The 16950-nt window shown below is 38.4% G+C and overlaps 2 protein-coding genes across 3 annotated transcripts; one reads left to right on the top strand and one right to left on the bottom strand.

Moving 5' to 3' along the window:
• Positions 1-1607: 1607 nt before the first annotated feature.
• LOC115213982 (zinc finger protein 239-like) lies at positions 1608-16348 on the bottom strand. Of its 2 annotated transcripts, none has more exons than XM_036504598.1 (3): positions 16338-16348; positions 2952-3361; positions 1608-2867 (listed from the first exon to the last, which is right to left on the bottom strand). In XM_036504598.1, the coding sequence occupies exons 2-3, from the start codon at positions 3208-3210 to the stop codon at positions 2311-2313; spliced, it is 816 nt and encodes a 271-aa protein (XP_036360491.1). In that variant the 5' UTR covers positions 3211-3361; positions 16338-16348; the 3' UTR covers positions 1608-2310. The 2 variants fall into 2 exon arrangements, with proteins under 2 accessions (XP_036360491.1, XP_036360490.1); XM_036504597.1 differs by lacking the exon at positions 16338-16348 and adding an exon at positions 5025-5152 and having other exon boundaries at positions 2952-3734.
• Positions 8513-11006, top strand: LOC115213981. The gene is made up of 3 exons (XM_029782989.1): positions 8513-8654; positions 9356-9407; positions 10097-11006. The coding sequence occupies exons 1-3, from the start codon at positions 8513-8515 to the stop codon at positions 11004-11006; spliced, it is 1104 nt and encodes a 367-aa protein (XP_029638849.1).
• Positions 16349-16950: the final 602 nt, after the last annotated feature.

Below are 16950 nucleotides of genomic sequence, written 5' to 3'. Positions count from 1 at the left end.
TATGCATCACATGACCATACCAATGCAGTCATCTCTTTTGCACACCACATCTGATGCTCCTTATGCTCAACTTTTCTCTCAAGATGCTAACACTCTGTCATACTGGAGCACCACCTTAAAGGGTTTTAGTTGAAGACAGCGACCCCAGGACTTATTTTTTGTAGGCCTTGTACCTATTCTATCGGTATCTTTTGCTGAGCTGCTAAGTTACAGGAGACATAAACACACCAGCATCAGTTGTCAAGTGATGGCCAGCAGACAAATGCACACACACACACATATACATATGTATATATATATATATATATATATATATATATATATATATGTATATATAAAACCACATGGTTGCAAAGCAAGCTTTCTAACCACACAGTCATGCTTGCACCTCTCTTTTCACTTCACTGTGTCCCTGTCACTTTTTCTCTCCCCTCCTTAATTCTTTTGTCCCTCTGCCTCTACATCTCTCCCCACGTGTTCAGAGTTTGGCCAAGCCTCACCTTTCTTTCTTGGTTCAGCCACCATCCATGCAACATTTATATTCCTCCTTGTGCCTGTGAAATCTTGTATCCCTGCCATAAGGCTTTATTTCCACACACGCCAGCTTAATTTAATTCATACTTAGTCGAAAGACACCTGTTATTTGTATTTGTGAAACATTCTCCATATTTTTTCCATACTTGTTTGCATATACATTCGCTGCTTTCTCCCAAGGAATCTAATGCTCTTAGCTTAGTTTTTCCTTGTGGCTGGCCAGGTTAGAGCAATCTCAAATATAACCAGCTGAAATTGCAAAGATAATCTGGAACTCGACTGAGGAAAGAAAACTCCAAATGACCCATCCTTGTATTCCTTGTATCGTCTATCTGGATGTTTTGTTGTCCCTTTTTTGTATCACCTAACTGACTGGATGTTTTGCGTTCTTGTCCCATTTTGTAGATGATGATGATGATGATGATATATATATACACACACACACACATACATACATACATACATACTATACAGGGGTGGCAAAAGTAAATAAACAGATGCTTAATTGGAATGTTCTTTTCATTTCTCTATTTCTTTTTTAGAATAAGAATGGCAAGAACATTCCACTCATATTCAGCAACAGTATACCTACTTTTGCCCACACCCTGTATAGTTATTCATTATAAATTTTCAATTAATTAGTCATTCACTTTGTAATTACACATGCAATGACTGAACATTAAAACTGACTAAGCCCCACCATCACCACCACCAGTAAAGAAGCTAGTATTATGAAACTACAGACAGCGAATGAAATGTTTAATATGCCTTTTAGAAAACCTTTCAGTGCTTCTAGTTAACATCCAAAGTGTAACATATGCTCCAATTGTATTCAAATGTTTATAATAAATAATTTAGCATACTGAACTTAAACTAAACCTTTGATCTAATTAATTTTAATTTGCTTCAGTTGTTTATATCCTTCGGACAATATGTGTGCCATATTTTCGTTTCCTTCTATGTCTCCTAATGTCTAAAAAAAATTAAGGAAACAGGCAGAAAAAAATGCTTAACTGAATAAATGCTGTAGATTTAATGACTTTTATTTATAGATATAGTAAGTATGTATTTTCTTTTTCATAGTCTGGTGTCTATCATTAAAACGGTGTATCTTAAAAGTTTCAAATTATGACAAAATAACAGGAAAAACAAAAGGCTCTGTGTAATGCTACAATCTTAAGGGAGATTACTGCCAAAATATGCTATTCCTGGATTATTTCCCTTTAATTATTGTATAACTAATGTCGATCTGGAGACAGAAAAAGTTTTTTAAATTAGCATACATCAACTGCGGCCCTCAAGCATCTTTCCAACGGACCCCGACGATCTTCCTTTTATAAATATAATAAAATTTTCTTTAATTGACCTATGTCTTGCTAGTTTAGGTATAGCCCCCTAAAAAATGTCCCAGTTTTGGCTCTGGCTTGGATATTAATAAGGTTGAGAGCCACTGATAGCTGAACTTGCTAGGAATAATTGATCTGTTTAAATAAAATAGAATGTCTTGACTATGACATTAAGTATAAATAGATGAGATAGTCACTTCTGGAATGCCCTTGATCTTATAGTTCTACTCAATCAGGATTGAGCTGTGCCTCATCAATAACATTAAATAGCTCCATTCATTTCTCTGGGAATATCTCTGGCCATGGTGAAATATTACTTTGCTTAGAAACAGGTTAGTTGGGGGTTGACAACAAGAAGGGCATCTGGTGGCCATAGAAACTCGTCCTCAATAAAATCCATCCAATCCATGTAAGCATGGAAATGTGGACATTAAAACGATGATGAAGTCTTGTGAGATGAAAGACACAGTCGATAATGAAGTCCTGTGTGATTACGTCGGTGAATGGTTAAATTGCTCTTGTGTGAGAATGTCTTACTGCAAATGTCACACTGATATGGTCTCTCACTTGTATGAACACGTTTATGAATTTTTAATGTGCTGTTGTGTGAGAATGTTTGACCACAAATATCACAGTGATATGGTTTCTCACCTGTATGCGTGCGTTTGTGACTAATCAATTGTTGTTTTCGAGAGAAGGTTTTACCACAAACATCGAAGTGATATGGTTTCTCACCTGTGTGAATACGTATGTGAAGAGTCAAATGTTCTTTCCGAGAGAATGTTTTACTACAGTAATCACAGCAGTATGGTTTCTCACCTGTATGAATACTTCTATGGCTTGTTAATTTATTACATTGTGAGAAAGTTTTACCACAAATATCACAATGATATGGTTTCTCACCTGTATGACTACGTTTATGAATAATCAAATGTTCTTTTCGAGAGAATGATTTACCACAGATATCACAATGATATGGTTTCACACCTGAATGAATGCATTTATGAATAAACAAATGTTCTTTTCGAGAGAATGATTTACCACAGATATCACAATGATATGGTTTCTCACCTGTGTGAGTACATATATGACAAGTTAATGTTGAACTTTCAAAAAATGTTTTACCACATATATCACAGTGATAGGGTCTCTCACCTTTATGAATACGCTTGTGACTTGTCAAAAGGCCATTCTGAGAGAATGCTTTAAAACAGATACCACACGTATATGATTTCTTGTTTGTCCGTACTTGTGCCATGTGAGATAAATCTTTAATATCAGGTTGTGTTTCTCCATTAACCTGACTCTGACACCACACATTCTCTTCCATAATATCAATTAGTGTTTAATAAATTCAAAAATAATTATTTTCTTTAAATCATTTAATGATGATGCATCCATCTATGAAATACCATGATGTTATGGTTACCACACTTGGCTGTTGTCCTCTACAAAGTCAAGAGTTCAAAACTTGCTGCCAACTCAACACTCTATTATCTCTGACAGTAAACGTCAAAAACTTGAAAATATTTGTAAATATTTCTCAGCTATAAAGAAATACTTCCAAAGTTCATTAGATGGGATTCATTGCACATTCTTTATTTCTGTAGTCAGAAATGAGCCACCAAAATCTGTGCTATATGTTCCAATTATAATAATAGTCTGTTCAAAGTTTCTTTTGTAGATATATCAAGTTTATCCACAATACAAAACAATCTAAGAATTACTTTCAGTCAGCAAAGGAAATTTCTTCAAGGCTATATCACTAATCTTACACATCTTCCTGAAAATGTCATTTTTCTGATTTCCACATTCTTCATATTATTCCTTGATGTATCATTGGTAAAACATTTCCTGAAATGATAAAAACCATACATAATATAAGAAACAATGAAATGTTAATGCTGAGCTTATTAGAAACAAATTAACCAAATATATTAAATATAAAAACACAAAGCACAACATATATGATATCTACAAAGAAAAGATGCAATGGTATGGATATGTGGCAGAGATGGTCTTGAAAGGAAATCATTGTGGAAGAATCAGCAGCAATGAAGACATTGGAATGTTTACAGGAAATTTATTTTGGAAGGGTGTGTTGTATAAAAAGGAATTATGATTTTCATGTAGGCATATAACAATTATTATGAAAATAAAAATGCTGACAATGATTTCTAAATTTGGTACAAAACCTTAAATTATATATATATATATATATATTATATATATATATATATATTATATATATATATATATATATATATATAAGGATAGTTGCAATAAAACTATGCCAGTTAAGTAATGTCTGAACAATCTAATCGTATCCAATTCTGCTGGACAGAATATGGGCACTAAACATCAAAATAAATGGCTTGAATACTGGTGAGAGGAAAGCCCAAGTACCAGGACAATTTGAATATAGATTTCCGCATGTTCTAAAACGTATTAAATTAAAGTAATGAAAGAACTGTTTGTGTGATAAACCTCAGAACCTTCCAACCCATTCTCTCTCTCTCTCTCTCTCTCTCTCTCTCTCTCTCTCTCTCTCTCCCTCTCCAAACTAACATGAGCAGTCCTTATATTCCTTTTAATTTTCTCCTATTACATATATGAAAACGCACAGCGGTTTTAGCTGAATCAAAAGAAAAAACAAAAACTTTAAAGATGACTCTAAAGATTTTACTCTGCTATAATAATGTAAATTATTTTAATACACGTTAGAAGTACATCAAAACTACAATAAAACGATTGTCAGGAATTAGGATCCAACTTCGTCATGAAAAGAATTCAGAAGAGGCATTATAATGTGTGGTGTTGTTGATATGTCAAGAGTAAGGAAAAGGAAGTTACAGCGCACGTCAGGGACAGAGGTTTTAACGTCTTGTAGTAGAGTGGGCCTTGGCCACTCAACCAGGAAAATATAGATTAGCCAAATATATGAAAAATATATTATTCACAGAAGCTAAAAATATCGTTAGTCATCCTACGAATAATGACATCAACAGTTAATGGTTACTTCACGAGCAATTTATCATATGTTTATAGACTGCCTTAAAGTATCTTTGTAGCTGGATCTCCTTAAGACTTAAACTGAACTAAAAACAAAACAACCAGCAGATATGTTTACAAAGATCTGCTTACCGTCTTATTGTGCCTTCAGCCGTTTTTAAAGTAATGATATTGACAACCCTAACACATTACCAGTATATTACGTGCAAAAACATCGTAAAATGGCTGACGATGTATTCAGCAAAATTTTATTAGAGTTACCTTCCTTGGTCCTTAATTTTGTTGTCAGTTGATGGAACAGATTGTGTCAGTGGCTGAGATGCTGTATAGATACAGTAATATTGTGAGTACATCGCAGATGTACGATAAAAGCGCTTTCATGACTAATCCTTTTTTTTATATATATATACTAGCAGTATCGGCCGACGTTGATCGAGTTTGTTTCGACCCTTTAGAATTGACATTTTTGAAAAGTAAAAATTTTGCACTACATGGCTTGTTATTCTCTTTAAGTGAACATTTTTCTGGTTGAAATACACCGAAAAATGGCGACACAATAGTAAAAAAATCGTAAAAAATAGGGATTTTCATAGAAAAAAAGCACCTTCTTGATGTAAATAATTTTTGGTGTTAACATGGTCTGATTTGAATTTTTTCTTCTACGGAAGGAAGAGCGAGCCTTCTTCTATCATATTCTCAATTTTAGTCAACTTGCGCCGCAGGGTCTCGGAGGAGATAGTGTTAGTTGAAGGCTACCAAACCTGCCATACAGACAACTTCAGCTTTATATAGAGAGAGATATACAGTTTGGTCAGTAAACGGGACTGTGAAATTGGTGTCTGCATGAATACAGAGGTAGGAGGAAAATCCAGTGAGTGGCATTCGGGGAAATAATGAAATATTAGACAAAGTAGTTAATCCAGCAACTAGGTGGCGAGGCATTGCCAAAGTAACGAAAGTGTTGGGTGAAAGTAGTACACTTCTAGCAGCTTGAGAGAAGGTGATGCCGTTATATTATATGCAGAAATAAGAGACCGCACATCTGCAAACAAGAGGTTGTAGTGTATTGTTTAAATAAGTCTTCGCAAATCAGATATCCAACGTTTGGATTCAGTATGAGATGTTTGTGTACGCTTTGTCTGGCATGCTAACGTTTCTTTTACATACTTTTCTTGTTTCTAACATAGGAACAAGGCCAGAAATTTAGGGGTGGGATTAGTCTCTTATATCGACCCCAGCACTTGACTAATATTTATATTTTTGATCACGGGTGGATGAAAAGCAGTTGACTTCGATGAGGTTTAAACAGAGTAGAGCGCAAAGTGCAAGAACAAATAGCTATTTCTTTACTGCCCACAAGGGGCTAAACATAGAGGGGACAAACAAGGACAGATAAACGGATTAAGTCGATTATATCTACCCCAGTGCTTAACTGGTACTTATTTAATCGACCCGAAAGGATGAAAGGCAAAGTCGACCTCGGTGGAATTTGAACTCAGAACGTAGCGGCAGACGAAATACCACTAAGTATTTGTCCGTTTCTCTACCGATTCTGCCAATTCACTGGCCTTGGCTTGATAATTCTTTCTAACATAGGCACAAGGCCACATATTTGAGGGGAAAGGTTTGGTTTGTAATATCAGCACAAATTGGAAGAAATACATATAGCAAGTGTGGAGACCTTTGCAGTGACTGTGATGTTAACAGAATCATCTTAGTTGGAGACTGGTGAGGCAGAGGAAGCCACGTAGTAAATAAAAGGAAGTTTAGGCTGCCGCAGTTTAGGAAACGATAGATCTCGTTGGCTACACCAGATACAAAGACATTCTTTGCTTCTTCGATGGTAGTCTTACGAGCGTTGCAATGGTGAATATAAGCATTCTAGTTAGTGGTGGTAAGCAACTACTTTCAGGAGATGAATACAGCATTCTTAGCTTGCACAATTGCACCTCAAATACAAACTACTTAAAGGTTTTCAGGTTTCAGCTTTGGGTTATGGGAGGAATGTAAATGAAATGTCATGCCTAAAAACATACAATTTGTCATTAATATATCCGTCGCAAATGGGTTAGGTATGAAGCGCATTAGCTACCAGAAGTAGTTAACATAAAATTGGTGAAGGATTTGAGCTGGAGATTATTGTACGTTTAGTGATTTGCTATGATTTTATTAGGTCATAGACAGGCGCTGCAACTGGTTCAGAAAGAGTGACATCTGCAAAAAGGCTGGGATCTTTTCCTTTTGAAGGCCAGATTTCAACACAATTTCTAGTTAACTAAACATTTGAAAACTTCGTATACTGATAAAATGTGTCAAAAGAAAACATTATTTTCACTTGGCTTTCTTGATAAATTTGTAATTCGTTTGTTTAACGTAGTTTAATTTTTCGAATTTTGAGCAGGGAAAGAGATCAAAAATATTTTTTGCGTTGATGTGTATAACAGGCTTAGAGGTAGATATGGTAACTAATCACTGCAGCAGTTCAGAATGGGGAATGATACATGAGCCAGCGGTGTTGGTGTAGGAATAGTGTAATAGTACAGTGCACTCTGAAGTCCCGAAGTATAATGACACGAGAGATGAGAAGAATATGGCTATGTGACTCTGTGTGTGTGTGGAGGGGGGTGCACCTAGCAACCAATGTAACATTGGAAGAGAGATAAATCTCCCAAGTGATCACATGACTTATTTCCCTTACACATATCCCTGAAGAACCCGTAATACACCTGACTGTTTCTATAGCTTCCGCTTACTTCCCCAGCAAAGATGGCTTGTTTGCCTGAAGAACAATATTATTTTATTACATAATTATTACATGAAACAATTCGTAGCTACATTAGTTGATATTATACATACTACATGTGCGTGCGTTCACCTGTTCGTGAATGTATGTACATATATATATATATATATACACGGGTTTAACACCGTACACACACACACACAATCACACATACGCACGTACGCGTGCACACATGCACATACACACACAGCCGCGTGTGCACACACATTAATTTCTCCCTTTTCAACTTTTCCATGAGGAAAGACTCTATCCGAAACGTTGGATTTCCAATTCCTCACGGCACATTCATTGTAATCTTTATGTTGACTTCACTACATACGTCTTGCCTGCGCAGACCGATACCAGAATCTCTGGAGCCTTTCCTATCACATACACACATGCACATACGCACACACATATTTATATAAGTGGAGGGTTGTATGAGTGCATGCGTGTGTCTATATACATATCTTTTATCAGTTACTTTTTCTGTTGTTGAACTGCGGGCATGCTGGTGCACCGCCTTGAAGGGTGTGGTCAAAAAGATCGATCCCAGTACTCGTTTTATAAGCCCGGTACTTATTTTATCGGTCTCTTTCGACGAATCACTAAATTACGGGGATGCAAACAAACCAACACCGGTTATCAAGCAGTGGTGAGAACAATGGCGCGCACGCACATGTGCTTCCAAAACGATTTTTTGTCATAAGGGCAGCACCTAAAAATTTCACCTTTTGAGTTCAAGAGGGAACCCAGATCGTGCGAACACGCACACACAGACACACATTTATATGTATATATATATGTATATATATTTATATAATATCTAAGAAGCACAATGGCCCAAGAACGGCTGTCTTCACTGACTTGTATTTCCATCGAGAAAAGAATTTTGAACGACTTAGACAAGAAGGAGCTGCACGACAAGATTCGGCCATCAACGAGCCCATGGGCGTCTCCCTTATACATGGCAACAAAAGGTACTGCAAACTTTCGACCGGTTACCCCTGACAGATATTCTTTACTACATCTTTAGGATTTTTCATCTGCTTTACATGGATGCACGGTTTTTTCCAAGATTGACCTGGTACGTGCATACCACCAAATACCAGTGAACCCGGCAGACATCCCGAAAACAGCCGTGACCACTCCATTTAGCTCGTTCAAGTTCTTATCCATGCCATTTGGACTGCGCAATGCCGCCAGTACTTTCCAGTGGTTTATTGGTGAAGTCGTTCGTGGGATGGATTTCGTTTTTGCTTATGTGGACGACCTCCTCATAGCCAGTGACACAGTTGAACATCATCAGCAATACCTATCTCAGTTGTTCCAGCGCCTCCAGTCGTACAATGTCGTACAAAGGTGGAAGCGATTCAGTGACTTTCACCCCTCACCACCTCATTGAAACAGTTACGCCATTTCCTAGGGTTGATCAACTTCTATCATCGCTTCATTCCTACCTGTGAGGATAAGTTGTTTCTCTTAAGTCAACTTTTGAAGGACAAGAGAAAGAAAGATTCTCCTATTTCTCTTTCTTGCAGTCTTTTGAACCCATCAGATCTGATCTTGCTCAAGTTTCCTTGCTCAAGTTTCCTTGCTCGTTCATCCTATAGCGAATGCAGAACTATTCTTAACCGCTGATGCCTCAAATTGTACTCAAATTGGTGCTGTATTACAACAGACAATCAACCACTAGCATTTTTCTCACGCCAGCTGAAACCAGTCGAACAACGGTAAAGCACTTTCGATAGAGAGCTGTTAGCTGTTTATCTTGCTGTGAGGCACTTCCACCACTTTCTTGAAGGTTGAAAGATATTCATGGACCATAAACCGCTCACGTTCGCCCTACAATCCAGGTCGGAGAGTTACTCACCGAGGGCATACAGACACTTGGAGCTCATTTCTCAGTTCACCAGTGACATACGCCATATTGCTGGATCTGCCAATATACCTGGTGATGCTTTGTCTAGGCTTCCTCTGTGTTCCCTTTCGTCTCCTGCTACGATTGATCTGGTCGTCATTGTTTCAGATCAGCCTTCCTTGGATTCGCTCGATATTTCTTCTGCTCAGTTTTCCTGCTGCAAGCTTGAGTACCTACCACTTCCGTCCGCTGAGGGGAACATCCTGTGCGATATTTCCACTGGTTCATCCAGACCGCTCATTCCTGATCGTCATCGCCGCACCATCTTCGACGCTCTGCATTCGTTGTAACACCCAGGCATTGCTGTCACGGTGAAGCTTATAACGGCCCGATTCTGCTGGCCTAATATGCGTCGTACAATCACTGCTTGGGCGCGTTCTTGTATGCAATGTTAGGGTTTCAAGATGCATAAGTACGTTCGTGCTCCACTGGGACATTCAGTCCGCTGGACACTCGTTTCCGACACATTCATATTGATCTCGTTGGTCCTTGGCCCGTCAGTTCCGGTTTCACGTACATTTTGACCTGTATTGATCGGTTCTCCCGATGGCCAGAAGCCATACCACTGGTAGATATTACTACTGAGTCTGTGATTCGAGCTCTCATCTCAGGTTGGATTACTCGCTTTGGCGCCTCCAGGATTACCTCTGACCGTGGACGCCAATTCGAAGCTCCCTTTTTCCGTGAATTCTCACGGCTACTGGGTGTACAACGCATCCATACGACTAGTTACCAATCAGCCTCGAATAAAATGGTGGAAAGATTGCATAGGCAGTTAAAGGCTGCACTTCGCGCTACTCCAAATCCACAACGATGGATCGAATTTCTTCCTATCGTTCTCTTAGATTGCTGGTCTGCTGTTAAGGCGGATTTGGGCTACTCGTCAGCCGAATACTTGTATGGTACCACTTTGGCGCTTCCTGGTCAAATGTTGGTACCAATCGACTCACCGCATCCGGATCCTGCGTCGTACATTACCAGACTTCGTTCTTACTTCTCGGATCTGCCACCCATGGCACCTCGTGATCAGTCTATTTCTTCTGTTGTTCCAGCGGATATTTCTACATGGACACATGTTTTGTTTTTTGGGGGTTTTTTTGCAGAATGGTGCCGTGAAAGGACCCCTTACACCACCCTACTCAGGCCCTTTCCGTGTGATTCACACGCACCAAAACTTTTCACCGTGGGCATTAACGGTCGGAAAGAGATTATATCTATTGATAGAGTAAAGAAGGCTTTCTCTGAAAATCTCATTCCATTACTTGACACACCTGTCACACTCACCCCACCACCAACAACTTCTCTTTCAATCTCAAACATCCTTACAGGCTTCCAAACAACATTCGCAAGCATCGCATTCAACTCCACCTTATGTTGCACGAAGTTGCAGAACGGTAACTCAGCCACATAAACTGTCCAAAACTATTTATGTTTAATCACCTTTTCGTATTGACATAAACTGTGCTTGTTGATACTCAACCTGTTTTGAACAAACTGTACAGTTTAACAAACTGTTTTGCTGCATTTTCTTTTTGCACATCTTATTACATGTATTTCATTCATTCTATGACATGCGTTTTTTTTTTACATGTTTCTATTCCTTTATTCGCATAATCTTGTATTTGCATGCATTGTTTACATATTGCCCTTTCCATAATTTATCCCTTTTCCACGCTCTTTGTGTCCATGCTCCTCCTTATGTAGCTCGGACAATGACCTGTTTCTTTGCCTACAGCTTGACTCTTTGCCGACTCTGCCTTTTCATTCCTTTCGTTCTGAGGGAAGGTAATGTAGGCAACGCTATCTGAAACAAGTTCGGAGCCCGCAAAATATTTCTTGGGTATCAACTACAGTTATCTTCCCTGTGAAACATTCCAAACAAACATTGATTAGCTCCCCCTTTGCTAGTTTATTAGAGACCTCTCCACAATTTTTTTTTTTTTTTACTAGGAGGAGGTAGTGAGGTTATCGAGCCTTGCTTCGGTTGGGACTTAAATAATATAGAATTGTCCTATTGCTAGCATACAAGGCGTAACTGCTAAACCACACACAGGAGGGCATTAGAAGCAACATCGCCTACTAAAGAGCGAATTCCAATTGAATTTCCCTTTTTCTCTAAGACGCGACTAGGTCAAAATCGGAGAGAGAGTCAAGCACACGGATTCGATATTCTTTCCTACCAGCAACTCGCTATGGTATTCTACGCCTAGTGCTGTCTGAAAGTAATTTTTGTAGTTTGAATTCCTCCTATTTTTTCACTGTTATCGTGGAACATGGCAAGAAGTTCAGAACCTTTTACTTCAATCCCAGATAACTTTATTTAACATTGTGTACTCACAGTATGAATTCGTTTGTTACGCATCTGAATAAAACTTTGGATACGAAGTTGTTCACGCACGGACACAAGTGATGTTGTTATTTACTGCGCCAGAGGCATTTCACAGCCATTGGATTAATGACTCAGTCCAGTCATTAAAGTATTGACATCTTCATTAGCGACGTCCCTCGCTAAACATGTGTCTTATGCGAAATCTGTGATGAACCCGAGTGACGCTAATGACCTGGAGTCTCCTCTGATATATATATATGTAACGGCAAGAAATTATTTTGTAACGAATATCATGAAATGTTGTGGTTAGCCAGACTTCGTTAAGTCGTCACGACTGTGACAAACTTGGTTGACTCGTCTAACTAATGGATGGCGACTAACTAATTTTTGCTTGGGATGTGCTTGCTTATATTAAAATCCAAGATAGATAGATTTAGTTGGTGGTCTTGTTATCTATTCTAGTATTTGGTGAAGTAGAAGAGGTTAGAAAGGGTCAAGAGGTAAAGACATTATTTCGGCCTAGCTAATGGCATCTGGAAAATGTAAAAACTGCTGTCAGAGAAAAACCATTGTTCCACCGTGGGAAAAGTTCTGTAGCAGTGTTAATATAAATTTGGCTATGGTGGATCGAATCCACTTCAGGCATGCAAGATCCGCTACATATCTGTGTGTGTGTGTGTGTGTGTGTGTGTATAGGCAATATGCATTTTTGTGGAGGCCCAGGGGCGGCAAACTGAAGGGCTGCCCCCGGTAGCACAAACTAGCTAGGTTAGCTTATGTATAGTGACTGTCAGTAGAATTTTCCTGTTCTTATCGGATACTGTTTTCAAGGTCATTCCTCACAAATGTAGGGCATGTCGGGTGTGAGGTATTTAGATTATATCTGAATGTGAGACGGTGACTGTTGAGTGAAGTGTTGAAATTTTATAACCTGCATTGGTTTGTATCTACGTAAAAGAAACTCGCTGAGGTGTGGATGATACAACAGAACTTCAAGAAACACTATCAAATGTCAGTTAGTGTAATAGCTGATTTCATCTAATGATTTAGCACAGCGTTTCTCAATCTTTTTGTCCCGTGCCCCACTTACAGTTAAGCAAAAACAAAAGCATCTGTGTGCATGCAATCACAACCAGAGTGTATAGTATATAATATATAATTTGTGAAGGCGCATGACTCAGTAGTTACGATCGCGAGGTTGTGAGTTCGAATCCCGGACCGGGCTGCGTGTTGTGTTCTTGAGCAAGACACTTTATTTCATGTTGCTCCAGTTCACTCAGCTGTAGAAATGAGTTGCGACGTCACAGGTGCCAAGCTGTATCAGCCGTTGCCTTTCCCTTGGATAACACTGGTGGAGAGGAGAGGCCGGTATGCATGGGCAGCTGCTGGTCTTCCATAAACAACCTTGCCCAGATTTGTGCCTGGGAGGGTAACTTTCTAGGTGCAATCCCACGGTCAGTCATGACCGAAAGAGGTCTCAGTAAAATATATAATTTATTGTAAATATGTGTGTATGTATATATATATTCAAAAGTTTTAATTAAACTTTATTGCAGTTTATTCACTTGTTACTTACTTACACACCCACCTTGAGAATCAGGTCTTGGAGGAGAAAATTTACACCAAGGACTTTGCTTGTTATCAATAACAGCAAAATTGCTTTTTCTGAATTTCTCAAGAGTGGAAGACCACGAATGCAAGATGAAGTACGTTTCCGGTACATGTGACTCTAAAGGAATACTGCTAGTAGTTATGTAGGAGAGAGACTCGAAGAGAAGGATCTAGTCGTGTTTGCGACAGTCTTTAACACCTATCATTGATTTTCAGAGGGGGAGTTATTTCAGTGTGTGAAAATTTGAGCTAGCACTTCTTCTTCAGGTAAGATTAACAGTAGTTGTGATCTATAGGGTAATAGAACACAAATAAGTATGTAGCATGCATGCATGTATGAGCGTATGTATGTACGAGGGGGCGCTGAAAAGTTCCTTGCTTTAATATTATCGCAAAAGGCCTGGTTGGAGGCCCAACCTTCTGAGTTCTTTTACAGGGCTTTCAAAAGCTGAAGGACTGCTGCAATAAGTGTGTGAACCTGCGAGGGAAATCATCATCATCATCATCATTTAACGTCCGCTTTCCATGCTAGCATGGGTTTGACAGTTTGACTGAGGTCCGGCGAACCAGACTTCAATCTGATCTGGCAGAGTTTCTTCAGCTGGATGCCCTTCCTAACGCCAACCACTCCGAGAGTGTAGTGGGTGCTTTTACGTGCCACCAGCACGAGGGCCGGTTTAGTGGTCCTGGCAACGGCCACGCCCAAATAGTGCTTTTTATGTGCCACCTGCACAGGAGCCAGTCCAGCGGCACTGGCGACGACCTCGCTCAAATGTTTCATGTGCCACCAGCACAAGCGCTAGTAAGGCGACACGGTAACGATCTGCTAGTAAGGTGACGCATGTTATATAAAATCATAATTAACTGACCCTCCTGTATTTTCTTTTACCCAAAACCAGGAACTTTCCAGCAGGCCCTTGTATGTATGTAATCTGGGTTAGTCCTTTCTACCTTCCAAATTCTAGCACAAGGCCAGTAATTTTGCTGGGCAGGGTTAGTACTGACTCCAATACTAATTTTGATGGGCGGGGTTAGTACTGCCTCCAGTACTCAACTGGTGCTTAATTTATCTGCTCCAAAAGGATGAAAGGCAAAGTTGACCTCAGTGGAATTTGAACTCAGAATACAAAGAGCCAGAAGAAATGCCACTAAGCAAAGGGTTAAATAAGAAGCAGGCCACATGAGACATGGCTCATCATCAGGTGAGCCACACTGCTAAAAAAAGTTCAAGGTAATTCAGTAAATCCCATGGGCTGTAGTTTGCTCATAACTGTTTTAAATAATGATACACTTGCATATGTAAGAGAAGTAATGCTGGTCTAGTTGCATTGATTTTGTGAATGTTTTAAGTGAAGAGTAATGGACTGTTATTAATACATTTATAACAAATCTAGCTCTTCCTTATCCAGATAGTGAAATCACTCATTATAATACAGATTTGCTGTGTTTGAGGAGACCTATTGAGTCAAGTACATCAACATCAAAATAAAAATCAAATGGAAATTGTAGTTGTGATACCTGTGCCCGTGGCACATAAAAAGCACCATCTGAACGTGGCCGATGCCAGTGACGCCTTAACTGGCTTCCAGCCTGGTGGCATGTAAAAAGCAGCAACCGATCGTGGCTGTTGCCAGCCGCCCCTGGCACCTGTGCCATGTAAAAAGCACCCACTACACTCACGGAGTGGTTGCATTAGGAAGGGCATCCAGCTGTAGAAACACTGCCAGATCAGACTGGAGCCTGGTGCAGCCACCTGGCTTCCCAGACCCCGCCGAACCGCCGATGATGATGATGATAATTCATATTCGGTTAACAGCAGATATGAAGTAACAAAGATATTCCAACCTTCATTGCATTGGCTCTTTTTATTTTTTATTTTCACCTAGCACTCCCCATATCTTCATCTTCACCAAGTAATCCTCATATCTAATGGCATCAAGGCAGCAAGCTGGCAGAATTGTTAGCATGCCTGGCAAAAAGCTTAGCAGTGTTTCATGTCTTTACATTCTTAGTTCAAATTCTGCTGAGATCAACTTTGCCTTTCACGGTCAATAAAGTAAGTACCAGTTGAGCACCAAGATCGATGTAATTTGAGTTGCCCTGCCTTGCAAAAAATTGCTGGCCTTCTACCAAAAATCTGAAATCAATATCTAATGACATTAGTCATGTCTGTAGAATTTCATTTCACTAGTACTCAGCCTCTCATGCATTATGATGTAAATTTAACAGATCAGTTCTCATCTCTGAAGAATATTTAGGTTCGAATTCCATGGTCCTTCATTCCTTACACAAACTTCATATCTGTCACCCATATTCAAAGAGAAACCATTATTGCAATCAACATAGTCAATAACTTTACTTTCTTACTATGTAATACTTCATCAAATACTCACATTACTAATAAGGTTTGAATCAAACCTCTACATTTAGCATATCTGATGTCCCGAGTTAGTCTGTATCTTTTATAGGACTTTACTTGCACCTAGTCTTCCTATCTGTTTAACTGCTTCCCTGAGATCTGAACAACAGAAAAACTTGAAAAAGGCTGCAAGTTTTAGGAAGACAAAAATTGAAAAAAAACACTGAAAATAATTTTTTTACAAAGTAAAGCAAAGATGGGCATACTTGTATTTTCAAATAATTTCATATATTTTATTTATTCTTTATACTTCACATATTTCTTTATATAAATACATTTATTTTCATTGGCACTTTATATTTTTATAGACAATATTCCATGAGAAACAATCTTTTGAAGAACAAAATGTTACATGAAAAAACAATTCATTTTTCAAAATATACATTTATTGTCTGCTGTGAGTGACAATTAACAACGTTCATACAAGACTAATTATTATTAAAGTTAATCCAAAGTAAAATTTGAATTGCAAACAATGCATTTTTCAAATAGCATCAATTTACAGACAAATTCATACATTTATATCAAATACAATTGCAAATTACATACAAAATTTATATCATTTAAGAATTCACCAAGCAAATGGCTATGTTTAAAACAGCAGTTTACATTCAGTTTGTGGAGGGTTCTGGAATAAAAGATACAAAAATATCCTTAACCTACTTTCAATTTAGAGGCAAAAATTTAAAAATCTAGTGGAAGAATATAATATGGAAATACTTCCAAAGGAATAAATCATATTTATGAAATTACATTTCAATATATATTATTTTATACTATTTGTTAGACCTGAACCATAAGTAAAATCTGCTAATGACAAAACAGAATATTTTGCATGTTAAGAATAGTAAAATGTTTCTTTTTTTGGGGTTTTTTTAAAAAAACTTTTCACCTGTCCAAATCATTTCTGTGGGTCTGTCCTAAATGTCCAAGCTAGTTTTCAGATTTTTCATTAAACCATTTTTACTGTGGTAGTTGAAAAAATTGGAAATGCAT

Source organism: Octopus sinensis, linkage group LG7 (genome assembly GCF_006345805.1).
Source record: "Octopus sinensis linkage group LG7, ASM634580v1, whole genome shotgun sequence".
Taxonomy (NCBI): Eukaryota; Metazoa; Mollusca; class Cephalopoda; order Octopoda; family Octopodidae; genus Octopus; species Octopus sinensis.
The sequence above is the reverse complement of the archived record's forward strand: the minus strand, read 5'-3'. Positions and strand labels throughout refer to the sequence as shown.

Coding starts and splice junctions, on each gene's coding strand:
- LOC115213982 (XM_036504598.1), bottom strand. CDS start 3,210: ATGGAAGAGAATGTGTGGTGTCAGAGTCAGGTTAATGGAGAAACACAA. Junction 2,868..2,951: donor TCATATATGTACTCACACAG/GTGAGAAACCAT, acceptor GCATTCATTCAG/GTGTGAAACCATATCATTGT.
- LOC115213981 (XM_029782989.1), top strand. CDS start 8,513: ATGGCCCAAGAACGGCTGTCTTCACTGACTTGTATTTCCATCGAGAAA. Junction 8,655..9,355: donor CTTATACATGGCAACAAAAG/GTACTGCAAACT, acceptor GTATTACAACAG/ACAATCAACCACTAGCATTT. Junction 9,408..10,096: donor CTGAAACCAGTCGAACAACG/GTAAAGCACTTT, acceptor TTGGCCCGTCAG/TTCCGGTTTCACGTACATTT.